Source organism: Anoplopoma fimbria, chromosome 1, assembly GCF_027596085.1.
Source record: "Anoplopoma fimbria isolate UVic2021 breed Golden Eagle Sablefish chromosome 1, Afim_UVic_2022, whole genome shotgun sequence".
Classification (NCBI taxonomy): Eukaryota; Metazoa; Chordata; class Actinopteri; order Perciformes; family Anoplopomatidae; genus Anoplopoma; species Anoplopoma fimbria.
Genome location: NC_072449.1, coordinates 29,460,143 through 29,487,724, shown reverse-complemented (window position 1 = coordinate 29,487,724; position 27,582 = coordinate 29,460,143). Strand labels below are relative to the sequence as shown.

The 27,582-nt window shown below is 39.4% G+C and overlaps 1 protein-coding gene across 1 annotated transcript in view; it reads left to right on the top strand.

The window, feature by feature from the left end:
- myo7aa (myosin VIIAa) overlaps nucleotides 1-27,582 on the top strand; it is a 59,692-nt gene that overhangs the window by 10,593 nt on the left and 21,517 nt on the right. Inside the window, exons 3-26 of the mRNA XM_054606598.1 lie at nucleotides 999-1,112; nucleotides 1,269-1,421; nucleotides 4,386-4,570; nucleotides 5,233-5,354; nucleotides 6,453-6,595; nucleotides 7,332-7,445; nucleotides 8,322-8,390; nucleotides 8,550-8,634; nucleotides 9,007-9,083; nucleotides 10,387-10,506; nucleotides 10,787-10,929; nucleotides 11,743-11,953; nucleotides 13,267-13,402; nucleotides 13,776-13,881; nucleotides 16,318-16,456; nucleotides 18,378-18,536; nucleotides 19,971-20,063; nucleotides 23,081-23,175; nucleotides 23,366-23,450; nucleotides 23,612-23,830; nucleotides 24,550-24,657; nucleotides 25,126-25,335; nucleotides 26,163-26,369; nucleotides 26,680-26,856. Of these exons, the coding sequence (XP_054462573.1) occupies nucleotides 999-1,112; nucleotides 1,269-1,421; nucleotides 4,386-4,570; nucleotides 5,233-5,354; nucleotides 6,453-6,595; nucleotides 7,332-7,445; nucleotides 8,322-8,390; nucleotides 8,550-8,634; nucleotides 9,007-9,083; nucleotides 10,387-10,506; nucleotides 10,787-10,929; nucleotides 11,743-11,953; nucleotides 13,267-13,402; nucleotides 13,776-13,881; nucleotides 16,318-16,456; nucleotides 18,378-18,536; nucleotides 19,971-20,063; nucleotides 23,081-23,175; nucleotides 23,366-23,450; nucleotides 23,612-23,830; nucleotides 24,550-24,657; nucleotides 25,126-25,335; nucleotides 26,163-26,369; nucleotides 26,680-26,856 (3,270 nt within the window). The remainder of the gene's footprint in view (nucleotides 1-998; nucleotides 1,113-1,268; nucleotides 1,422-4,385; nucleotides 4,571-5,232; nucleotides 5,355-6,452; nucleotides 6,596-7,331; nucleotides 7,446-8,321; nucleotides 8,391-8,549; nucleotides 8,635-9,006; nucleotides 9,084-10,386; nucleotides 10,507-10,786; nucleotides 10,930-11,742; nucleotides 11,954-13,266; nucleotides 13,403-13,775; nucleotides 13,882-16,317; nucleotides 16,457-18,377; nucleotides 18,537-19,970; nucleotides 20,064-23,080; nucleotides 23,176-23,365; nucleotides 23,451-23,611; nucleotides 23,831-24,549; nucleotides 24,658-25,125; nucleotides 25,336-26,162; nucleotides 26,370-26,679; nucleotides 26,857-27,582) is intronic.

Genomic DNA, 27,582 nt, shown 5'->3' with positions numbered 1-27,582 from the left:
AAACCCAGAGATTGTTCAACAAATCTTCCTGCAGTTTTGGATGTATTTGGCAAACATCTGGCTGAAAAATATATTGCATCAACTGCAAGATATAAAAAGGATTTTGAACATGTTGCTCCAGTTGCGGCTCTAGTTTTTGTTCAGCTGGAAATGATATGATCTTGCTGTTTTTGTACAAGACAAGAAAATTGTGTAAATGACATACAATAATACAATGTACCATCAATATAGACAAATATAACTTATATTTCCTTATCATTTTTGTTTCACATAGTATTTATTGAGCAAAGATTTATGTAATTCATGTGTACAATCTTTTATTAGGATAAGGAAACTTGGGAAATGGTAGAAACAAACAAAACATAAATAGCAAAAAACCCAGATGTTTGAAAAACCCATCAGAAGAGCAGTTTGTTTTCTTAAACCACCAGCTGGGTTTACAGTATCCGACTACCTGTAACCATGGAGGGAGTAACTTTTCAGAGATGCTCTTCAGGCCCACAGGGCTGAAAGTTTGACACTTAAAAGTTTGACAGTATGTAATACCTCTGATGTACTAACCCTTCTTTCCTGTCCCAACTTTCTTCTTATTAGACTGCCTACTGGTCCACCCCGGGAAAATACTGGTACACATTTTGGGTTTTGTCCTTTTCCAGAAGCTTCCAGTCCAGGACTGTCTGATCATCCAGGGTTCATTTCACCTTTTCAGACTGCACCATTGTATTTTACTACTAGAAATAATTCACCAATTTTATGATTCAGTCACTGAAACAAAGAATGATGGATTCTAATCATGGGTCTGATCAACTTGCATGTCCTACTAAAGGCATGGTTCATTTCTGGTTCTGATTTATCATGGGATCATCCTTATTGCTCTTATACTAACCTTGATTTAAAATTTTGATTCCTCTTTTTTCCTGATGGTGATTCGACTCATTTATGATTCCAATCCTAAACCCGGTTGTGAGTTTAATTTTAGGCTTATTTATTTTTTCCAGGGCGACTATGTCTGGTTGGACTTGAAGACGGGTCGGGAGTTTGAGGTGCCGGTCGGTGCGGTGGTCAAACTCTGTGACTCAGGACAGATCCAGGTGCTAGATGATGAAGGAAATGTGAGTGCTGAAACTCTTTTTTCGTTACAGTCAGTTAAAATGGTTTTTTTTTTTTTTTATGTCCTAGGGAGCATGATTGACTGCCCTATGATAAACCTTTGCCATTTTCTTTGATAGTCCAAATTCTAATTTACACACCGGCCTCTCCCCCCTCAGGAGCACTGGATCTCCCCTCAGAATGCCACCAACATCAAGCCAATGCATCCCACCTCCATCCATGGTGTGGAGGACATGATCCGCCTGGGAGACCTCAACGAAGCTGGCATCCTCCGCAACTTGCTCATCAGATACCGAGAAAAGCTCATATATGTGAGTAGTACTGCAGTACTGTTCTAATACTACTGCTGAACGCTGATACTGGTCAACTGCCACCTGCTCATCAGATACAGTCCAACATAACCCCATTTCCACCACGAATTAATATTCCATATCTCGGTAATGATATATGATCACCAGTGTTCTGAATAGTAAGCGTAAATATCATTATACCATCCACATTCTGGCAGAGCAGTAGAATAAGTGGAGTTGATGTACTGTAGGTGACCTGGGTTTTTTCCTTCAAAGCATGTCCAATTTGTACAGACTGCATTTGATATGCGATCACATTTACACCTTCATCAACACGTTTTTCTCATCCAGATACAGATATCAATTTATTTACCAGGTGTAAATCCGAGTCATACAACTCATTTCACTAGAAGAAGTGCCACCTATGTGGAGAACAAATCTTTTATTCAAGGACTGAGCATGCAGTATTAAATTCCCACATTACATTTTTCTATTTATATTATGCCAATAAAGATTGTAAAAAAAAAATGCTATATTGCTAACTGGTGAAATTATTTATTTATTATTATGTGCAAAGTAATAACAGAAGAAACAGAAGCAGTAGTTGTCTCTCAGGCTTTCTTGCTCATTAAATATTTCTAAAAAGAAAAAGAACACACTTAAAAAATGAGAATTATTCAGAATAACAGTGCAGAAGTTAAAATATAGGGATAAAATATAACATATATAGAATATAAGATAATATATGTTATTGCAAAGTGAATACCCTGTAAAGTAAATAGGAATGTAGTAAATGTATGTGTCACATTAAAAAATTAATAAATGTAATATATATACATATAAATAAAATAAATATATACTCTTAAATATATTTACTTAAATAAATAAATATATCAATACTTTATATACACAGAGATGTAAATAGCTAGTATAACAGTAAGTGAACAAAGTTAATGTGACAATATGAAGATGAATGTTTAATGGTTTCTAAAACTAGAACAGTGATGTAAGTCCATTCATAATTATCATCACACCAAACTTTATACCTCTTTAAGACTACTAGATCTTCTTAGACCTTTATCCAGGGCTCACACTCCCTCATTATTTCATTATTGTCTCACAAATCCAACCTCAGACGTCTGCTATTGGCTGTTTTTTCAGCTCTCATCTCAATCTCCTGCTTCTGTATTCTCTCTCTTTCCCTCCTCCTTCTCCTCTACGTTTTCCCGTTTCCTCTGAAGACAAACTGTGGTGGCAGGGTAAGTCAGCTCCCGCACGTCAAGCATGGCTGAAGGCAGGTCCAACCTCAGCTGAAAACAATGCACCTAACACGTGTTTTTAATGAACAAACACCTGCACGGCCCTCAGAAACAGCAACATGCAGTGTATTTCCTGTTGAACTTTATCTGCAAGCTGCATGTGTGTCGCACGTTTTGAATGTTTCATGTCAGCGGTGTTCTGACTCATAAATTCTTAAAGTCACTTAAAACTTGAAAAGTCAATTTATTTTATCTCGCACTGTTTAAACATTGTATCTACTTATTGTGATAAGTGACTGCTATCATCACAAAATACAGTTTGTCTTGACTTACAGTCAAAACTAAATGGGCTCACAGGTAATAAGAGCTACTTTTCTTAATCCCTAAACTGTGGAGGTGTCATGTTTTACGGTGCTGGTTCTCGGCAGGGATGATGCCTTGTCGTTTCATTTCCAACATGGCCGCCTGCTCTCTCATAGCGAACACTGATACGTCCTCATTGTCATCCCTCACCATCTGAGCTACGGCACCTTGCGTCACCTCATCTACCCTTCCTCCAAGTCCGAGCTCGCTCGCTGCTCTCTCTTTTGACCCTGCTATGTGAGCAGAAAGCAAGGAATCTCATGTGCTTAATGCATATTTGATTTTATATTTCACTTGATTAACATTTCAAGAATAAAATAATTTAAAAACTGCACGTGACTGTGCGTACTACTCCAAGTTGGAAACCATTGGTACAGGAAGTACATCATATTTCTATATTGATTCTTTTGTTTTTTTATTTAATCACAGGGACTATACAAATACAATTGTTACAAGTATAATGTAAACTGAGGCTGAAGCTACTATGCAGACAATTTCTCTTAGTAGACTTTTAAATTCAGGTCAAAACAAACAAATGAATGAAACAGATCATTCTTAAAGCAATAAAACGGATTCTGTCCATGTGTCTCTGTGTATGCATTGACATATATCAATAGATACTGTGTTACTGCCATATTTTTATTCAAAATGAGTTTTACCGATACTAAGTACCTTTACTGTTCTTAAATACCAAATTTTTCCGAATTCATTTTGAGTATTTCTACTGTATGCATACTCCACTGCATTTAAGTGGTCAATGTAGTACATTTTACTCCACCCCATTTATCTAACAGCTGTATTTGCCTTGCAGTTTGTAATTACTGAACATTTTTCAATCAAAATACAAGATAATCTTGTGAAAAACAGTTCATTCTCCAGTGAGACAAATATCAGGAATTGAGTTTTATTTTCCACATAGTGCCAGTGTGGTAGAAATATTTTCAGCCTGTTTTCAATGCAAGTCAAGTTGTTTGGACAAAAAACATAATAAAACATTACATTGCACAATAAGGTTTTAAGGACTGAATTATCAACATTATTTATAAAGTGAGACGTTTTTCACAGATTAAAATGGCCAACACTTTATAGATTACTTGAAAAAATCGACCTCGACCAAATATAACAAAAATGCTGCTCACACATTAATGCATCAGTGGTAAATATTATGTATGGTTCATGTACTGGCTAAAATCTGGCTAAAAAGTTGGTGGAGAGAATCTTTTTTATGGTTTGTACAGTCTTTGTAGGTTAAAGGAGGTTTAACAAAGCTTCTACAAAGCTTACAGATGATCGGCATGAAATGGCTCAAAATGTAGGCATCATCAGCCTTAAATCAGCTCATCCTCTTCCTCTGTGCGTGCAGACGTACACCGGCTCCATCCTGGTGGCCGTCAACCCCTACCAGCTGCTGCCCATCTACACGGCCGACCAGATCCGCCTCTACACCAATAAGAAGATCGGTGAAATGCCGCCCCACATCTTCGCCATCGCTGACAACTGTTACTTCAACATGCAGAGGAACAACCGCGACCAGTGCTGCATCATCAGGTAGGAGGGAGTTCAGGCTGCAGGTGGAAGCTGCTCAAGTAGAAGTCTGCAATATGTGGCAAAGATCTGAGTTTCAGCCTGATGTCTGTCTGTCGGTCGGTCTACCTCTATGGTGCAGAGTAAAATGTCTCCACACCTATTGGATAGATAATTGTGCAAAAACAGTGATCACCCAAATAACACTGAAGCTGACATTTTCAATTCTGCTTTTGTTACTTTCACCTTTTCCCTACGACCTCAGTACGTTTAGTATGATTAGAAATCTTTAGTGACATTAAAACCCACAATGGCGGTGTAGTGTGCACATTTACACTCTGGCCAGAAAGAAGAGAGGAATTAATGAGACGTCACATTTTTCAAATGTACCGACCAAAATATGTACAAAATGTCAAAAATAGCCATGTACTGAAAGTCAAACCAGAGGGCTTGAGTACGTATTGGTTAGGTAGATATTTCACTTTTCATCTTGAGTGTTTCCCACATAGAGATATTTTCTGATTCCTGATTTATGAGGCAAAGTCCTTAAACAGATTTTAAACTGGTGCATAAAAAGTTAGTTTAGTTTGCTGATAAAAAATAAAGAAAATAATCTGTAAGGTTACTGTAAAGTAAGGCATTGACAAAATTGCAGGTATCAAAATTCTGTGTGTGTGACTTGTTAGTGGTGAGTCCGGAGCGGGGAAGACAGAAAGCACCAAACTGATCCTTCAGTTCCTGGCAGCCATCAGTGGTCAACACTCCTGGATAGAACAACAGGTCCTGGAGGCCAACCCTATACTAGAAGGTAGGAACACACACACACACACACACAAACAGAAACACACAGTATATTTATTGGATATACACACTATTTTGATTTTGTCCATTACCTTGCAACAAATCCTCATTGCCTTGGCAGTGGCAGAGTTTAACAGAACACATTTACTGACAGTGCAGTCCATTTAGGTTGAACTCTGGGACAAGATGATGAAATATTGTGGTCCCCTATTGATGTGTGCATACAATATATATTTTCAGGTGTACTTTTGTCAGAGCAGGTGATAGAAAACTTGAAACCAATGATGAAGTGTCCTAAACCTGCAATATGATGTTCATTTAGTAATTATGATCCTTTAGAGTCAAATAGACCATAAAGCAGGGTTTGTTTCAGGATAGGGTGGGGTTACCTTGTGATTGACAGGTCGCTCTCAGAGCCATGCTCAACGTCACTCCTCCATAGTCCAAATAGTAAGGTCACTACCGTTTACTGCATGGTTGCAAAAAAAAATCCAAGATAGTGATGGCCATCATGCGAACGTGAGGCTTCAAAAGAGCAGTCCACAAACCAGTGGTTGACGTCCCGACGACTACGTCCACTTCTTATGTTCAGTCTATGATTTACACATAAGTAAGAATGGTGACAGGACAGTTCCTCCACAAAAAGTCCTCAATAAAATCATGGGCAGAGTCTTAAAGATAAGATAAGATAAGATAATCCTTTATTAGTCCCGCAGCGGGGAAATTTGCAGGCTTACAGCAGCAGAGAGTAAAGTGCACACAAGAGACATAGTAAAGAAAGACAAGATAAAAATAAAAAATGAAAAATAAAAAAAAACAAGTATTATAAATAAGCAATAAAAACAGTAGAAAAACAACAATAACTGAAATATAATATTTACAGACAGAAAAAACTATTTTAACTATTATTGCCTCAACTGTATCTGAAATACAAAGTTTCAGGTTGTTTTTTACAGGTACTAGATCTGGTCTTAATATTTATGTTCCATTGAATATATGAAACCTCATTAAAAAACACAAATACGCACAGTACTACACAACTACAGCTGGGTTGTCCCAGCATCCATAAGACATCATCATCATCATCACTGGTTTTGTCTTCCAGCCTTTGGCAACGCTAAAACCATCCGCAACGACAACTCGTCTCGTTTTGGGAAATACATCGACATCCATTTCAACAAGAGAGGAGCCATAGAGGGAGCCAAGATAGAGCAGTACCTGCTGGAGAAGTCCAGAGTCTGTCGACAGGTCGGGCCCACCATGATAACGCCGTCCACCTGCTCACACTTTAAACTCCTGGCAAAAATGCATTTTTTTAAAATACTTTTTGCTTGGATATAGAAGCTATACACACGTATTTCCACTTGTTCAACATTTCACTCCATGACAGGATACCTTACATTAGCATGCTAAGGTTAGCTTGCTAACCAATTTCAAAGAAACACTGCAAAGATTTCTATAATCTTTCTGCAGGGTATAAAGTAGTGAAGAAGGCAAATAAAGAATCTTTCCCCCCACTTAACTACACACAGTTAGAAATACTTACTGATTGTTGTATTTTACTTTATTATCATTTCTTTATGCTCTCTCATTTCTTCCATTTCTGTCTTTCTATATTATACGTATTTCATAGCATTGTTTAATCAAGTTGTAGGGTGTGTCAATTATATATACTGAACATATATGTACATACCATTTTGTTTTTTAATATATTATTATGTATGTACTCAATCATAACTACCGTATATGCTTCTGCTGCCAGGATTTATTTTACACAAATATTACACAACTCATTTATATAGCCTTTAGAGAATTGTATAGTTTATATTGTGTATTGTTTTATTTTTTTAATTTAATTTAAAATGTTATGTATCTGCGTTCTTCCCTCTCAGCTCGTGTCTGTACTGCTGTAATGTGGATTTAATGTTCACTTTGATCTAACGGTGAAACATACATTTTTTCCTCTCTCTCTCTCTCTCTGCAGGCCCACGATGAGAGGAACTACCACGTCTTCTACTGCATGCTGAAGGGCATGACTGCAGAGGAGAAGAAGAAACTAGGGCTGAGCAAGGCCACAGACTACACCTACCTCACCATGGTGAGTACTGTGTCACCTTCGTCTTCGTGTAAAGCTCTGCCGGTCACGTCGTTAGCAACCGGTGAGCTGTTGCAGAAGATGAGACTTTCGCATTACGTGAACGGTCACTTGAGTAAGGACAACTGTCAGGACATCCTATCGTCAATCAGTGCACAACAACAAACAGCTACAGCCTTAAACACTGACAAAACAGAGAGGATGATAAGAAGTTGAGATACTCTCACCAGCAGTCCTCCAGACAGAACTGTATTGGTGTTTTTGGGGTACTAGAGTATCGTGAAAACCCTAATAAGGTTATGAGGGACATCTTTAAAAATAATCTTAACAGAGAGGTGCAGCCTCTGAAATTGATTGAAACCTTCTCCTTGGGCCAAAAGCAAACAGTTAGAAAAAATGTCAGAGTTTTTGAGAGACCACTGGAGAGGCACAAATGGCGTTTAATGTCAACTTACATGCAGATATTTATTTTGGTTTCAACAACGAGAAGTAATGAAAACACTGAAAAGTTTGCAAATAGCCCTGAACATTCAGGAATCTAGACAAATGGGGGGAAAAAACTAACATTTAGGAATATTTATGACAAGATCACTCAGTTTGGAATAAGACAGGAAAAGTCAGGAAAAAACCACATGAACTTTCAGTTGCTTTTTCTACTTGTAAACTTCTGCCTGCTATACTACGAGTTTGATAGCAGACAAGGTTTCGGGTATGTACAACATGTTATGTTTTGTCCTTTACAATCAAGCTGCAAGGACTCATGGAAATTTCTCATGGGACTTTCATTGAAATAGAAAATGAGAAAAAATACTCAATACAAATTGATATTTGATATTTGATCAGCACAAAGTGAGTCCCTCTCTCTCTGTCTCTCTGCAGGGTAACTGTACAGTGTGTGATGGCCGAGATGACATGAAAGAGTACTCCAACATCCGCTCAGCTATGAAGGTACTGATTAAAACCACACACTCAATATAGCACATAAAAAGGAAATTAGCTCCAGGTGTAACTTTAGCACTTAGTAGCTACTTAAATAATACTTGAATTTGAAAGAAACTGATTACATTTCAATCAGCCTATTATATTTCCCTTTGCTCTATTCTGCAGGTACTAATGTTCACAGACAAAGAGAACTGGGAGATTTCTAAACTGCTGGCTGCTATATTACACATGGGGAACCTAAGATATGAAGGTAAAGTTAAAATAATTATTTTTTAGTTTGTTGCTGCTCTGGAATGTTTCCACATCAGTCTTCCTCTGTGCTTAGTTTCCTGCAGTTTGTATCTGTCTGTACACTACAAATAAGAGCATAAATCATATTTTTGTGCCCCTCACTTTTTCTTTTTGAATACCAGTAACACTAGGTTGGCGAGATATGTTTTTAGGGTTAAGAAAAAATATTTATCTATATTTTAACCGACAGTTATTATTGTCTTACAATGATCGACTGAGCCACTTAACAAGCTTCATAGTCTTTAACCTCTTTAGTTCGTTTCAATATTTAAAATATTTCTGTATTTTTATTTGTGTGTTTCAATAATTTATATACAAATATGTACTGCAGCTCGAACTTACGACAACCTGGATGCCTGCGAGGTCATCTGCAGCCCTCACCTCACCACTACTGCTACACTGCTGGAGGTGATGACACACCACACACACACACACACACACACACACACACACACACACACACACACACACACACACACACACACACACACACACACACTGTCACACAACTGTCAATCCTATCTCCAGGCCTTGGTCAAGCCCTACACCCCCCCCGACCACTCCTCTCTGCTGCCTCGGGGCGATTGGTTGCCCCGTCGCTCAGAGGTCCCTGCAGCCGATCCACCCGGTCACAGCTTCTTCCTGTCCTGGCCCCACAGTGGTGGAATGAACTCCCCACTGACCTCAGGACAGCAGAGTCGCTGCCCATCTTTAACCTCACCTCTTCAAGAAGTACTACCCTGAGCCTTCCTCGTAGCACTTATTGCATTCATATTAGTTGTTGCACTTACTGTATTCGTATCAGTTCGCTGCACTTATTGAATTCGTATTTGTTTACTGCACTTATCCTATTCATAGTAGTTTGTAGCACTTATTATATTCGTATTAGTCTGTTGCAATTATTGTTTTCGTAGTAATCTGCCTCTGCACTATACTTTTGCTCTGGTTTATGCTTTAAGATGCTTGTTTAAGAAAGGAGATGCACTTATGACTTCTGGTGACTAGTAGTTCTCTTGAATACCTATGTTGAATACACTTCCTGTAAGTCGCTTTGGATAAAAGCGTCTGCTAAATGACTGTAATGTAATGTAATGTAATGTAATGTTTCAGTAACGGCAGGTTCATCCACATGCACTACAGTATGTAAATGTATTTTTCATTTTAGTGTGCATTCTAGAGAGTGAGTTGAGGTTGAATTGCCTTACTTTTAAACAAAAACTAAAGAGATGGCTTGAAGCAAACCAAACCTGCACACATGAGTAATCATACTACTTCATCACTGGCACTGGCATTAGACACTCATTGTTTTTACAAACCTATTACTTTTGTATTTATGTATTATATTGTATTGTATCATATTGTGTTGTATTGTGCTGCACAGTGTTGTTCTATAGTGTCTGCTGTTGAATTGTATTTATAATCTAGGCAACTTTATTGTAATAACCTGCCCAGGGACTACAGCCAAAAATGATCTCTCTAGCTAACTCTGGAACATTAACATTGATGTGGACACTGGAATGTTGATGATCGTGCCATGTCCCTGGTAAATAAATCAATAATACTGTCATACTGAAGAAGATGAAACAGATGTGTGTGTGTGTGTGTGTGTGTGTGTGTGTGTGTGTGTGTGTGTGTGTGTGTGTGTGTGTGTGTGTGTGTGTGTGTGTGTGTGTGTGTGTGTGTGTGTGTGTGTGTGTGTGTGTGTGTTCAGGTGGATGGTAAGGACCTGATGAACTGTCTGACCAGCCGAACACTGATCACCAGAGGAGAGACCGTCTCCACCCCTCTCAGCATGGAACAAGCTCTGGACGTACGGGACGCTTTCGTTAAGGTGAAACAGTCTGTTATTCATCTTCCCTTACATATTACCTTAAATATGAGGCCAAAACTAAGATCCATTACAGGAGGTTTAACACGCACCCTGGAGTTTTCTACCGTGTTGAAATACTCAATAGTGCTACTTAAGGTCCAAGACTGTGTGTGTGTGTGTGTGTGTGTGTGTGTGTGTGTGTGTGTGTGTGTGTGTGTGTGTGTGTGTGTGTGTGTGTGTGTGTGTGTGTGTGTGTTGTGTGTGTGTGTGTGTGTGTGTGTGTGTGTTTGTGTGTGTGCAGGGAATTTATGGCCGCTTGTTTGTGTGGATCGTGGAGAAGATCAATGCGGCCATTTACAAGCCGACGTCCTCGCAGCCCAAAGCTCTCAGACGCTCCATCGGACTGCTGGACATCTTCGGCTTTGAGAACTTCACTGTCAACAGGTACAACACATATTGTTTATATATATATATATTTTTTATAGGGGTATTTGTGTACATGTAGAGTATTTGTGTATGTATGTGTAGATTGATATATAGCCCATATTACTACTCAACCCCAATCACACATAAAATGGACACTCTTGCTCTTGTCCTCATTGTTTTTGTCCCTGTCCTACTTTGTATAATTTCTTGGGTCGTATATGGGTTCATGTACTTTGCTGCACTTGTTACTTTTCTACACAATAGAAAAACAAAAAAAACAAACAAAAAAGATAGGTACAACATGTCCTAAAGACCATTTTTCAGACCTGACACAGACAGGACTACTAACAGTAACATGACAAGCTGAGGAGAACCGCTGTTAAAACAAGAAATCAGAAGGCTCTCCTTTCCTTCTCTCTTCTTTTGTTTCAACATCTTGTCCTCTCGTCGTTTTTATCCATTCTTGTGTGTTGATCAGACGAAGCGAGTTTGGTTATTTGGTATTTTTCTAGATCCTATTTCTTTCTCATTTCTATGAAGTCTTCCACATTAGGTAACAGATTATGAAATGAATGATTGCATTAATACATTGTGAAAAATGTATAAATGATATACTCATTTGTGAAATAAATAAAGAATTTTATTAAAACACATTGACATTAATGTTTCACATTTATAGGAGCCATCACATGTCCCCTGACATTATGCATAGATTTTCTCATTAGATCTAGATTCTTGTTGGTGTCTCCCTCTCACCTTTGTTCATTCTTGAGCCACTGAGTATGAAATCATTTTGTTTTCCTCGTCACTTCTCGTCCCTCTGTCCCACAGCTTTGAGCAGCTCTGCATCAACTTTGCCAACGAGAACCTGCAGCAGTTCTTCGTCCGGCATGTCTTCAAGCTGGAGCAGGAGGAGTACAACCTGGAGAACATCAACTGGCAGCACATCGAGTTCACCGACAACCAGGATGCCCTGGACATGATCGCCATCAAACCCATGAACATCATCTCGCTCATCGACGAGGAGAGCCGGTTCCCCAAGGTACGCAGGCTCGGCTGGTGGGATGGTGGGAGGCGGATAATCCACCAACTGAGAACCCCACCGCTGCTCTCTCTCCTTCCTTTTACAAGACTGCAGTAAAGTTAGTCGCTGAGTGCAAAACCGTTGTAACACTGTTGTCCTCGCTCATAGAAGAGAAGCAAGGGAAGTCAGACGGCGGCTGGTGGTTAGTGGTACCACGGTGTTGTACTCTGCGGCTCAAGTTACAGCAGTTTCACAAACGTGTCTGAGAACTAAGGTGGCATTGAGGTCACTATAAAACACAAAAGAGCCGATGTTTGGTTTATCCATTCTGGGCTACTGTAGGAACACGCCGATGCAACATAAAGGACTCGTGAAGAAAACCTGCTCCACATGTAGTTATAAAGGGCTCATAATAAGCTGTAACAGGATTCTTAGTTTCAGGTGATTATACACTAGAGAAAAGATAGTTATCAATATTATATTTCAATCTAGAAATAGATCTCCTGAAATGCTACACACTGGCCCTTTAAGTAAAAAGACAAAAGTATTAGCATCTAAATCTACGGTGGGGTATTTTTGATTATTTAAAGAAACTGTTAATTTACAAACTCATCTGAGAGGAATAGTCAGATTGACTTCTAATCTAGTCAGTATAATTTAAACCCTTTTGCGATGAAAAGTTGTTTGAATCAAGAGTTTACATGATTCACCATCAGTTGGTCAGCTGCCAAGCAGACAGGAAGTCTTGCTTTAGCTTTGAGGGCTGCTTATTTATTCTTAAATGTTTATTGCTATAGAGAAATACTGAAAGTCGCTATAAACAATATTTTTACAACAATAAATAATGTGTCAAATGCCAAAGTCAAAGGTGTCGCCTGTAGTGATAAACCTATAGAGAATGATCAGCTTAATCTGCAGCTCCTCTCAGTTTTGCTTTATTCTACAGTGAGTTTCAGCTAATTTTTTTAATCTTTCCGGCTTCAAAACGTTATTCTTGTTCACTCTCAGCACTCTTGTAGTGTCGTTAACAGAGAAAAAGCTGTAAAAAGCCATTGTACACTATCTGCTCAGCAGAAAAAGAGACAGAAAGATACAGTTAGACACTAGTTGGTGAACATAGTGGAGCATTTAGCAGCCGAAGAGACAGATTTTTCCCTCAGTAGGTGGTGTAGACCAAAACCGGAGCTAAAAGAGAGTTAATGTCAGATTTACATTCACTACATCAGCAAGTTCACTACATGAGCTTAAAAGGTGATACTGCCAAGTTCACCAGGGGGTTTCAATATACAAACTTGTCTTTTTGTTTCCTTCTATGTGTGTGTGTCCTGCAGGGCACGGACACCACCATGCTGAACAAGCTGAACTTTCAGCACAAGCTGAACACTTACTACATCCCTCCAAAGAACAACCACGAGACCCAGTTCGGCATCCAGCACTTTGCTGGAGTGGTTTACTACGAAACGAGAGGTCAGAGTCACTTCATGCACACCAGAACGCTATAATGGAAATGTTCCTGTATTACCGTAAGAACAGTTACGATCTTTAATGTAGCCAACTTGATGTGTTTCATCTATCTAGTTATGGTATTTTTATTCATAATTGCACATGTGTCTGTTTATCGTAATTCCTGAAATAGCTGATGATGCAAAACATTTGTGATTGATGATACATCCGTCTGTCTTTGTTTATTATGTGCACGCTCTGACACAGTGTTTGTGTGTGTGTGTGTGTGTGTGTGTGTGTGTGTGTGTGTGTGTGTGTGTGTGTGTGTGTGTGTGTGTGTGTGTGTGTGTGTGTGTGTGTGTGTGTGTGTGTGTGTGTGTGTTTGTGTGTCCTGCAGGCTTCCTGGAGAAGAACAGAGACACCTTATATGGTGACATCATCCAGCTGGTTCACTCCTCCAAGAACAAGTTCATCAAACAGATCTTCCAGGCTGATGTCGCTATGGTAACGTACAAACACATCATATATAATGTCAAACAAGTTTGAGTGCTGACAGTGACAGTCCTTTTTCTGTTTTTATTCTTGTTTGTGCTACGGACTGTGCTCATGTTGCAGAGCTTTACTTATATATATATATATATAAATAAATATTATATAAACATATTTTTTATATGATCTTTTGGTGAAGTAGCATTAATCACTATGAGGGGGGAGATTTTGTCCCCACTGGGAATAATAATAATTCAGCAGAGGCAGGGATGTATAGACCAGACGGGGGGAATCCCCCACATCCCCTCTGCAAATCACACGCTGTTGTATTGTACTTTATGATGTTTATCATCAAATGAGAGATAAAAAAAAATCTGACTTCAGGGATTGAGGTTAAATGTCATAGGTTTGTACCGAATAATTGGAAGCTTAATTTGTAACATTGACATTTAAGTTCTTAATCACCCTTTGTTTTTTCTTATTTCTTTTGCATTTCTATTCATTGTGTTTAAATCCGGCATTTCCGAACAGTTGGGGATAAAGATCAGGCTTCAGTAATCAGTGTTTCCTCTATAGTCATTCTACATACTGTTTGTACAATATTATTCCAGTGATAGCTGTGTGTATTGTTAAAGACTCGTGTGATCGCAATATTTCCAGAACTCCAGAGCATTGTAAAGTCCAAAAGTCAACATTTATTAAAATAAGATACATTTTATACAAAAAATATTCTGCTTCAATCCATATTTGTTGCCGTTAAGTCTTTTAAAAACATGATTTGCACTATGGTTAAAAAAACAGATTTGCCCTCCCTTTTATGTACACAAAAGGAGGAAACACTGACAAGTTATAGTCATTAAAGGAAGTTGATTTCTTTGTTGGTATGTCAGGACTTTCGCCGTAGTTTGCACTGTTAGTGCTATTAGCACCGTTAGTTATGAGCCACCAGCTTGCTATGTTATGTTAACTTACTTTAATATTATGGTTATATATATGGTAAATGGACTGTACTTGTAAAGCGCTTTTCTAGTCTTCCGACCACTCAAAGCGCTTTTACATTACTAATCATTCACCCATTCACACCCATTCATACACTGATGACAGGAGCTACCATGCAAGGTGCCACCTGCCCATCAGGACTCTAACTAACATTCATACACATACATACACCACAGGAACAGCCTGCAAGAGCAATTTGGGGTTAAGTGTCTTGCCCAAGGACACATCGACATGGACTGCCAGAGCCAGGGATCGAACCGCCGATCCTCTGGTTGGGGGACGACCCTGCTCTCCACTGAGCCACAGCCGCCCTATATACAAATGAACATATTAATTATATTAGTTTGTGGGGATTTCTTTTTGCTACAGTTTGGACACTTATTATGACTGGAAGAGTTAACTTTGTTATTGTGTCTAACATGACATACCTCATGTCATTTCCCACTTTGACCACTGGAGGGCAGTAAACACCAATGTTTCTAAATACACTCATGTCAGTGTGAGCTCAATGAACGTCAAAACAGACAGAAACCACACCATAACAACACTGTTGTCATCCACTTCCTGTCCAGTAAAAACTTCGTATCTCCTGATGTGTTGGTGTGGATGTTTGTGATGAGATAATGGATGAAGCTTTCTTTTATGTGTTGAGAAAATCCTCCTACATTGTCCTGTTATTCTTTTTAGAGGTATGTGGTTTTTACAGGACAGCAGACCTACAAACATATGATGATCTTATAGAATATGATGTATTGTTGTAGATTAAACTAGACAAGAGGATATAGAGGAGTTCAAAAGATCTACAGCAGTGAAATGCACATTTCAATTTTGCAGCAGTAATATTAATCCAGAAATATCATGTATAATAGTCAAATACATTTTACTTCACAATAAGTACTTTAAATACTTTAATACTTACATAATTTTACATTGTAAGATTTTGAGTATTTTCAGTTTGGTATTTTACATTTTTACTGAAATAAGTGATCTAAATACTTCCTTGACCTCTGGCTGCAACTAACAATTATTTTCATTATGAATTAATCTGCTCATTATTTTCTGGAATAATCAATCAATCAATCAATCAATCAATCAATCAATCAATCAATCAATCAATCAATCAATCAATCAATCAATCAATCAATCAATCAATCAAGCAATCAATCTTTTGTCCATAAAATGTCAGGAGGCTGCTCAACTTTTAATTTAACTGTGAACCTGCTTTGTCAGCCAGACAGAGACTTTTATATATAGAGACAGAGAGAGGAAGAAGGTTAGTGTCAGAGCTCAGGAAGAGAGAAAGGAGTGCTCATTGTTTCTGACCATGACACTTTCTGCCCTGTCTCACTTTCTGTCCGTGTGTGTGTGTGTGTGTGTGTGTGTGTGTGTGTGTGTGTGTGTGTGTGTGTGTGTGTGTGTGTGTGTGTGTGTGTGTGTGTGTGTGTGTGTGGGGGGGCAGAGACCAGGAAGCGTTCGCCCACTCTGAGCAGTCAGTTTAAAAGATCTCTGGAGCTGCTAATGAGAACTCTGAGCGTCTGTCAGCCTTTCTTCGTTCGCTGCATCAAACCCAACGAGTACAAGAAACCCATGGTGAGTGTCTGCATACACCTTAACAATAGAATAGAATATCAAAAGTTAAGTGTAAAGGGATTTTAGTTGACAAGTAGTTTAATGGAAAATAATACCACTTGGTTAATAGTTGACCGACTTCATATCTCAAAGGCAAGGCAATTGAGGTTCAAATTTACAGTATTTAAGAGTTTTAAAATGTTAAACTTAGTCTGAACCACAATTGTGTTAAAGCTGTTTTTCATCAGGTGGTAAAATTATTTCCCTAACATATTGCACTTCCTTCTGTTATGTAGCCCAAACTTGTGGATAGATGGTTAATCTGTTTTTAATTCAGTCTGCAGTGTCACAATATATAGGGAAAAGTTAAGGGGATATTAAAATATATTTTAAGGCACAAGATTAAGTCAAATGCTTTATTTTCAGGATATTTGTATCTGAGGAGTAATTATCGATTTCTCAAATCACTAATATTATGGTGCTGAATAAAATGAACGTTAATTTCTTCCTAAATGAAAAATAAAAGCACTATTTGAGTAAATACTATCTGGTTTTCAATACATTTTCACGTATAAACCTTCCAGACTTTAATTTTCAATTAATCAAATGGGGTTTTAATGAACAACAAAGAACATTGTTCATTACTAAATATTCAAACATGGATCAAAACATCACACAGAGCCGTTGCGCTGATCATGTTGTTTAACTTGATCAAAACAGTGGATCAGTACCAAGATGCATGAAAAATAAAATATGATAGTGAATAAGAAAATAAAGGAAGTTTCACTCAGTGGTCCAGAATGATAGCCCTTTTAAAAGAAAACTGATCATCAATTACTCATCCCGTATTACTCCACCATTATTTTCATGCCTCCACAGTGAACGGAGAATCCAAAAAACAGAGAAAAGTCTTGATAATTAAATGGAGGCCATGTTTAACAACAGCAAAACTATATCAGAACATCCTAACAGACCCTCACACAACTCGTGCAGTATAAAAGTGTAATTCATTCTTTATTTAATGTTTAGTAGTATAGGCACAAGTATGTAGCATAAACCAAAGCCACACACCAGCATTTATAGCCAGAGGTATTTTGCAGTGCCAATCCCTGATGGGCCTTTTCAAATCCATAAAACTTATCCAGTCGTATGCTCAGTATTTTCAAACATATGCATTTTTGCTAAAACCTAACTGTCTAAAACAATTTGCTACCCGTTCGTAGAACATCAGCGCAATCTTGGGATGTTGCTGGAGTGTTTTAAATATTCAGGTTTTAGAGAAGATGCATGTGTTTGGGAAGTAGTGAGCATACGACTGGATAAATGAGACTTGGATTATACTGCACCAGCTGTGTGAGAGTTTGCAAATGGAGGTTTGATGTAATTTTGCTGTTGTCAAACACCGCCAGCATTTACTTCACCTCATCAAGACTTTTCTCGCGGATTTATATGAAATCCCTCACATTTGATTGGACCACTAAAAATGTGCGAGTTTAGAACTACAGAGGACTCTGGTGTGGCTCCACACAAACATTGCTGTCGTTGCTAAACATTGCAGATTGATTGATGGATGGATGCCATGATATTATTGTTTAAAAGTGTTAAGTACTAGCTTAAGTAAGCACTCTTCATTAAAGGAATCAAAGATGATTAGATTTTGGTATAAAAATATGAGGAAATTTATTATTTTGTAATTATTTCGCATATATTGTTAAATGGGTGCACAATATGAGCATGAATGTGATCTTAGAGGTTTAAAAAGGCATTTTTATTTCCATTAATCAGTAGTTCTTTAATTGAAACACCTCAATAAAGGAGTTTGAGATGATGATCTACGACCTTCATGGGGCTAAGCTGTGTATTTTTCCTTAACACCTGAGGTGTCACCTGATTGTGGAGGTCAGTACACTCACGTTTCCTGTCACAGTGTTTGTGTCTGTAGTTGTTTGACAGGGAGCTGTGTGTGCGTCAGCTGAGGTACTCGGGCATGATGGAGACCATTCGCATCCGCCGCGCAGGATACCCCATCCGCTACACCTTTGTGGAGTTTGTCGACCGCTACCGGGTGCTCATGCCCGGAGTCAAACCGGCTTACAAACAGGTAGCGTGTGACCACAGCTGTGTGAATGTGTTGTTGATTTGTTGTTGTTTAATTAACACCAATATAAGACAATTTTGGTGGAAATTCTGTTTTTAAAAAAGTAGAGGTCATCTTTTTTTGATATTTTTGACTTGAGAGAGCTCGCTGTAACACCGGCTCCTACAGAGAGTGTTGCATCATGGGTTGTTTTTAGCCTCAATGTTGCTAGGCTAGCGAGTTTCTTCATGTTAGTTTAATGTGAAGTGCCTGCAGGAGCTTCTGCGGGTTCATGTAATGTGTTTTGCTGCCAAAGAGGAAATAAATGTATTAAAACGAGGATAAAGTTTTAAAACGCAGAAACAGACTTTGAACTGAATCATCTGCCAAGCAGCCAAGAAGTAACACTGTCACAGATGATGAGAACTCAGAATGATTTCATAGGATTTAAACCCATTGGGCATCAAACAACTGAGGTCGTATAAGCCAGGAAACAGTGTGTATGTGTTCGTGTGTTTTTGTATGTGTGTGTGTGTGTGTGTGTGTGTGTGTGTGTGTGTGTGTGTGTGTGTGTGTGTGTGTGTGTGTGTGTGTGTGTGTGTGTGTGTGTGTGGTATGCGCTTGCTATGTGTTGTCTGACGCCTGGACCAGATCAGATCAGATGACACCACATGTGTGACACTGTGTTTGGTCACCATGCAGTTTTTTTCCCACAATCCCATCAGCAGTCTGTTTTCCTTGGACCCCAACATGTTTCCTGCCTCCCTTTGCTGCTTTAAGAGTTGTGTGTGTGTGTGTGTGTGGACTTGTTTTTGGTTTATGAACAAATTCCTGCAAATCCCATCAGCCTCAGCTGTACTTTGTACATTTTTAGTGAACAAGTTAAAGATTGTACCTACTATACCTCTGCCTGTTTAAAGAATCTAATTCAATTTTTCTATATTTTACTTGTTGCCTGACTTCCTGTCTGTTTCTGTCAGCTCCAGGCCTATTGGTTCTTACTGAAGATGTACAACTTTAAAAAAACTGGTCACAAATGTAAAGCTCAAATTTCCAAAAAAAGTCTTTGTTGGGGACTATTTTCAGTGGCGGATTGTTCCACATTTGGTGCACTAGTGAGTATTTGGGGCAGCAAGACGGGTTTGGGGGATTGAGTAAATAAACTACAGTGACTGTGTGTTCATGGTGATGAAGGATCATGTCTCCCAGTGCAACAATGTGACTCACTGATATATTTTTAATGGAGATCAATGGAAGGAAGGAAGAAGATATATCAGGCTTTAATACACACATTCATCATTGTGGTTGGTCTTTTCATTAGAAAACTATGAACTTCTTTTTCAACATCATCATTGTGAGCATGTTAGCATGCTAACTTTTACCGGTCGGCTCAAAGCCTCACAGAGCACACAGAACATTACGACAAGTCAATCAGTCTTTGTGTCTCCCGCCCATCAGGAGGACCTGAGGGGAACCTGCCAGAGGATCGCTGAGGCGGTGCTCGGCAGAGACGATGACTGGAAGATGGGAAAGACCAAGATCTTCCTCAAGGTACGACTGCATCAAAGAGCGCTTTTGCTCAATTCGGTTATCTGATGAACAATAAGATGAAACGGCACAATGAATGCAGTACAAGAAAATCCATATCCCAGCTTGAATAAAAAAATAAAATAAAGACATCGACACCAACAATTAGATTTTCGTTGGTCTGACTGCTGGAATTCAATCATCAATATCAGAAGCATTTTGTGCGGCCAAATCATATGGAAGCCTCTGGTTCTGCCGAGTGAAGACCATCGGGAAGTGTCTTAAAACTTGCATTTTGTCTTCTGACCAGCCGGTGGCGACACCTTCGGTCACAAAAAGAAGTCAGATTGTATGGAAGTAATAGTCAAGTTTAGCGTACCAGTTAATGTTTTTTACATCGTCTACTGTCCACTTCTGGTTAGCCTGTTCCAGCCCTAGCTGCATTATGAATATGAATATCAGCTTTATTGGTCATGTACATACATAGATACATATACACACGAAATTTCCCCTTTGCATTTAACCCAACCCTGAGGAGCAGTTATCTTGTTCTTAGCTGACGAGAGCACGGAGCCTGAATGCTTTCACGTATTGAGTTGCTGCCACATGATTGGCTGATTAAATATTTGCATTAATCAACAGGTGTAGCTAATAAAGTGGCTGTTCGGTGTTCACATTATTATCAAAGCCAGGGGTTGGCAATGCGTTCGGTTGTGTGTGTGACTATGTGAGTCTGTGACTGTGAGTGAGCGTGCAGCTCTATGTCTGTCCGTGGCTAATCTCCCATTCTGTTGCAGTAAACTGCATCATATTTGGCTTGGCGAGTTATGGCTGCATGCTCAAGGAACTCTGGTGGTCGTTTTAACAAACACTTTCTCAAAACACCTTTTATTAAGTGTTGTATACCGACCACTACTCTGTGGCCAGAGACACAGTGGGAAAAAGTTTGGACACTCGTTTTGGACGGTGGGTTTGGCTCACAGCTCTGTTTAACAACACTTTACACCACTGGTTGTACTTACTCACAGGAGTTGTTGTTGCAGACACACCTTGGGGAGATCTGCACTTTACGTCTAGTTAATGAAGTTGTTCCTCTGAGCGTTCAACACATAATACAAAGGAAGACCCTGTTTAACCTGCTCAGCAGCAGCTGACTGGGAATGAACCAGTTCATCCCAGTAGTTAGGCTCTGCTGTGATTGTTTCCAGTTCACATGTCTGATGACGGGAAAGTGTGTGTGTGTGTGTGTGTGTTTTGTGTGTGTGTGTGTGTGTGTGTGTGTGTGTGTGTGTGTGTGTGTGTGTGTGTGTGTGTGTGTGTGTGTGTGTGTGTGTGGTTTCCTGCCTGCTCTGTGTGTGTGTGTTTGTTTGTGTGTGTGACATGGTGACAAGTCATGGTGAGACAATGACCAAAGTGGTTTAAGTTCCCATCAGGTGTGTATATGTTTCTGTGTGTTTTTAAACTTTATATGTTCACATTACTGCATATGTGTGAACATGTGTGTGTTTTGGTTTCCCGCCCTGTGAGGACAGATGTTGTCCAGAGGTCACTGGTAAGGCACATCCGTTAGCTGGTTGCCATGGTGACACTGTCACTTCTTTCCCCAGAGGTTAAATAAAACAGCTGATGATGATTTAGGCTCAGAGGTTTGTTTACACAGTGTGTGGCTCCAGCACGGCGCCCCCTGTTGAAACATTGTCTTTCCGAAGCTGGTTTTGTTTCTATTCTGATCGAGCAATGACGTGTTTTCACGTCTAATACGATGAGTTTTGATGCATCGACCAACAATATTCATCAAAGTCCCACATTAACACAAACTAACATCCAGACAGCGGTAGACCAGCATCTCCCGTGTTCTGCAAAGTAAAATTACTCTTTGGATGGAAGTTCCATATCTGAATGGGCTGTCAAGACTAGACTGTTACGAGACATATGTAACAATTGATTAGAATTTGTATAACTGGTAAAACAGGGACTACCTACTATTTTTCCTATGGTATTTACATGTTTCCTCACATTTAGCAAAATGGTGTGTCCCTAATTACAATTTTCTGAGATCCATTATTAATATTCAGCAGCCAAAAGTTGTGTGTCTGGCTTTTCCTGGAAAGAATGATGTGGATGGGTAGTGGAGAAAGTTTTAGATTCTTCATCTTTTTATTCCATTTCCTTGGTGCAAAAAAAAGCCACATTGATGAACCTATGGCACCTGAGTAAGCAGAGATTGGAGGTCGCTTTTCTGTTATTCTTGTTTGAAATTATTGTTCAGGCCTATTTTCACACAAATGGATTCAAGGCTAGTCTCTATCAGACCTCACTGCTCTGCTGGACAGGAAGTAGAACAGGAAGTAGAAAATGCAGGGGGGGTATAGGCAGGGCAGTACCCACACTTCCTCTGACAGGACGGACGAGCAGATCACAGGAGGGGAAGGAGACAGAAGAAGATTATGGTCTGTTAGGTGTCGCGTTAGCAAACTGGAAAGCTGTCAGATCAAAGCTTTTAGGAAAAGTGCTGTAACTATGGTGTTTGGTTCACTGTTTCCTGACTTTAGAAGTTCACTAAAGGCAGATACTCACGTTTTATCTATTGTTAGTGGAGTTACTCTGGAAGGGGGGGGGCATTGCTAGACTGAAATATCTCAGCAACTATTGGACGGATGACCAAATTTGCACCACAGCAGAACAGTTTTACCAACAGCTCTTAAAAATATATATTTTTTATCCCTCTATGTAGTTATCTTATGAGGCAGCTATTAGTCATTTTTTATCAATTTGTCTTATTGTATTGTGAAACAGAAAAGCAGTATTTTTGAGAATTTAGATATTCAGTGATAATACTTGCTTTTGCTGGGTTGTTTGTTGTCTTCATCTTATCGTCTAGCTAAAATACCAACAATTTGAACCTTTTGTTTCTGCAAACAGGGTTAAAAACTTTGATTTTGTGTGGATACAAAGTGATTTTCAGTCATAAGACTCTCAAACTAATAAACCAGAGTGCATGTTGTGTTTGCTATTTATGAGTTCTCATTCTGGCTGTGTAGGATCACCATGACATGCTGCTGGAGATCGAGAGAGACAAGGCCATCACAGACAAGGTCATCCTCATCCAGAAGGTGGTTCGAGGTTTCAAGGACAGGTGGGCTTTAAAAACCTGATTCCAGTCTTGTGAATTTTTGTTTTCTGAAATTGGAATTTTAACTGGACTTGCGTGTCATTCTCTAATACCACCTATCAGAATTTTAATAAATGCATGTTTGGTGATAAATATTTTGTCTTGTAAGGATTAAAACAGAAGTGATATCTAATATTTTTTTTCCTGTCGTCAGATCTAACTTCCTGAAGATGAGGAAGTCAGCTGTGTTGATCCAGAAGACGTGGAGAGGGTTCCAGTGCAGGAAGAACTATGGCGCTGTGAGGACCACCTCTGTGTTTTACACCCACACACATTACTTCAGCATAATTGTGATCCATGATGCAGCTCAGCTCAAGTAATTCATTATTATCAGAAAAGGATAAAACTAATCTTCATTCATTCTGCTTTTTCTTTGCTTTTTGTTTCTGTGCCCCCTCAGATGCGAGCGGGCTTCTCTCGCCTCCAGGCTCTGGTTCGTTCCAGGAAGCTGTGTGCGTCGTACAACGTAGCCCGTCAGAGAATCACAGGCTTCCAGGGCCGCTGTCGGGGCTTCCTGGTGCGCCGGGCGTTCAGACACCGACTGTGGGCCGTCATCACCATCCAGGCCTACACCAGAGGCATGATTGCTCGCCGGCTGTACAAGAGGCTGAAGGGAGAGGTAAACACACACACACACACACACACACACACACATGCACAGTGGTGGATTTGGGTCAGGCATACAGTTTGAGCAGAAATCCAAGTGCAAGCAAAGGACTGTCTGAGTGCGGGACAGGATTTTGTGGGAAGAATTTCAAAATCTGAAGTGAAATTAATGAATCATGCTCAGAGATTGAAAGAACTGTCTTGAATATAGATAGAAAAAAAAGCTCTGTTTTTTACATGCTTTAGTAAAAGTGCTCTTCATCTCTCTTTTCTGCTGTGTTCACAGTGCACAGTAGGATGAAGTGTGTTTTGGCTGCATTCATTCAGAATCCGGCACATTCCTGCAGGGTTGTGCCGAGGTTTGGCAGTGTTTATTCATGCATTAGAACAAAACCGCTGTGAAACAATCAGAAAATAACCTTTTATTCTTCTGATTCACTGCTTTGTTTGTGTTAACAACACTCTCTCTCATCATTCACCCTCTATCTTGCTCGTCCAACGCTGCCCCCTCTCTCCAATGAGCCAAAGAGGAGGGGTGAACCTTGAATGCTAGCTTGAATGCTAGTTTTCACTTAATTACTTAATTCATTCCCTTACGTTAATCACAATCACTCAACGTGTCCCTGTCCTCTCATCACTCTCACTGCTGTTGACTCAGATTCAATACAGTTTAAATCTGTGTTGTTTTGGTATCTAGTCGTTACGGTGGATTCTCTCCTCTCCACCCCTCAGTATCGCAGGAGGCTGGAAGCGGAGAAGATGCGTCTGGCTGAAGAGACCAAACTGAGGAATCAGATGTCTGCGAAGAAAGCTAAGGCCGAGGCTGAGCGCAAACACCAGGTGGGAGTTCAACAAAGATCTCTGACATTTGAAGATATTTTCAAAACATGCGTTTACATATCTTCTTCAAATGGATCGTAATGCCTCATTCAAGTTCAGGATATCTTGACTTCTCTGTAGTATAGGCCCCCTGGTCTTAATCAGCATGTTTAACAGATGTTCAGACAGTACTTCTGTATTTTAAAGTGTCACCTGCTTGTGTTTCCTGCTTTTTCATATCTTTACACATCCTTTATATATACTTAACATTATTACTGATGTTTTTTCTTCAGTACAGATTAACCTGGTTACTTAGGTTGATGTTTCCACACTGATTGGGAGCTTTTTAAAACTTTAGCGCCCTCCTCCTGCTTTGTGTTGTGAACAGTTCCAGCAGAGGGAACCAAGTGGCCCAACATGTACAATAGAGCGAAGACGCCTGTTTTGTGAACAGATATTATTCTTACTATAACACTATCGTTTTACTAGGAGCGTCTGGCCCAGCTGGCCAAAGAGGACGCCGAGCGTGAGAAGAAGGAGAAGGAGGAGGTTCGGCGGAAGAAGGAGATGGTGGAGCAGATGGAGAAGGCCCGTTTGGAGCCCGTCAACGACTCCGACATGGTGGACAAAATGTTTGGCTTCCTGGGGACGACGACCTCGTTCCCGGGTCAGGAGGGACAGGCCCCTGCTGGCTTTGAGGTGAGTTTTAACTGCATAAAATCAAATTAAGATTTCTATCTTGGATGTTAGCGAATTGTATTGTTAGCACAATTATATACATAAAAAAAAAAGATTCTTACAGTTATTGATATATATACGCTAGCTGCAGGTCCTTTAAAGAAATCCTAGAATCTCTTTAATTTCTTTTAAATAATCAAAAACTTTCGGGACCCCTCAGATTTTTTTTTATGATAGAAATTCATTGTGATGACTATTGACATGCATACATTTCTTTTTTTCCCCCTTGTTCACTTTTCAGTCAGATTTTTGGGTGCATTTGGTTTATTTATTTATTTGGTTTGTATTTGTCTATTTTATGTAAATAGTTTCTATTTTTATATGGTATTGCATGTTATTGTTCTCATTCCATAAAGAATAACAAAAAGTCTTGCATTTACTTTTACTTTACAATGTTTGGACAATGTTGGGTACGAATACACCAAGTGACAGAGTTGACATTTATTCAGCTGTAAGTGTATTAAAATGGTATATGTAAAACGATTCAAAGTACCCAGATTGTAACATAAAGTCACAGGGGGTCGCATCATTTCTGATGAGGAGAAATGTTAGTTATTTTTGTTTTATTATTTGAAAGTGGGAGAATGTACGACTTTTAAATAGTTTGGGGGAGTATGAAATTGAATTAATAAGGGTATTACATGAACAGAGATGTGACGGTGCATTATTTTGACATTGTGTGAGAGGTCAGAGATATGTCTCATCACTTAAGAGAAGAGTCTCATTTGAAAAAAACACCAAAGTTTCCGTCTGGAGGGTCTCATCTGAAGCTCCTGTCTCCTCTGCAGGACCTGGAGCGGACCCATCGGGAGCTGGAGGAGGAGGATCTGGACGAGGCCCTTCCTCTGCCTGAGGACGACGAAGAGGAGGATCTATCAGAGTACAAATTTGCCAAGTACGCCGCCACCTACTTCCAGGGCACCACCACGCACACCTACGTCAGACGGCCGCTCAAACAGCCTCTGCTGTTCCACGACGACGAGGGAGACCAGCTGGTAGGTCACCTTTGACCCCTGACCCCACAGCAGACCGGTTTAATAGAGCTGTGCAGATATTTACTGTTACCCCTAAATATGCTGGCTGACAGGTCATTTTTTGGTTGATTGTGAATGAATATTTAATTGTTTAAATATGTCCTCTAAAGTGAAATTGCAAAATGAATAAATAAATAAAGTTTTTAGCTTTGTAACGATGCATTTTCCAGCTTCTCTACTTAACGATTAGGAGAATTTTCTCAACTGGAGATCAAATTTCATCTGATAAACTTGATGAATAAAAATGTATCCTCCGTGTCCCCGGGCCCAGGCTGCTCTGGCAGTGTGGATCACAGTGCTGAGGTTCATGGGAGATCTGCCGGAGCCCAAGTACCACACGGCCATCAGCGACGGGAGCGAGAAGATCCCCGTCATGACCAAAATCTACGAGACGCTGGGGAAGAAGACGTACAAGAGAGAGCTGCAGGCGCTGCAGGGGGAGGGGGAGGTAAGGAGAGGGAGAGGTGGGAGGGGAGGAGGTTTATACAGTTACAGTTTAGAACTGGAGGTCCTCTGTAATGTGCTGCTGTTAGTTTATCAGCCATGTTTCCTTCCTCCCACAGTAAGGGGAGTGATATGATGTTCTTTCACCCAGAGTCAATTTTCGTCTTGTCTTAGTACTAAAATGTTATATGTGCTTAAAAATAGATTTAAACTTTATATTAGTAAGTTCATCATTTTTTCCAAGATATTGAACAAGAGGGCGCAGGTCATTTATCAACTTTTTCCACAACTTTTAAGAGTCTATAAATAGTTTCTAACCTGAAGAAATCAAAAATAAAATGCAGTTCCTCTGAAGAAAAGAACCTTTTTTCATTGAGAGACTGTCTTTTGAAAGGATCTTTGAAATCATGGACCTTTTGTTATTTCCCTTTAAAACAAAATAGTATAAGCAATTATCTATATTCAGCCTTTTATTTTCTTCAGACTATTACTTTGTTCTTTAAACACAGATTTGCAGTTGTTCCCAATAGATTATAAATCTCTTGACAAAATATTTATTATTTTTATTTTATGTTTTTATTAAGATTTATTTTTTGTAGACCTATAGACCCACCAACCTCCATTTTTTTTGTGACAGGTTATTGATCAATACTCTAATACTTTGAATGTTAGCAGCATAATAATGTTGATGTTCACGACAAGATATAAAAAAAACATCCCTGAGTTTTGC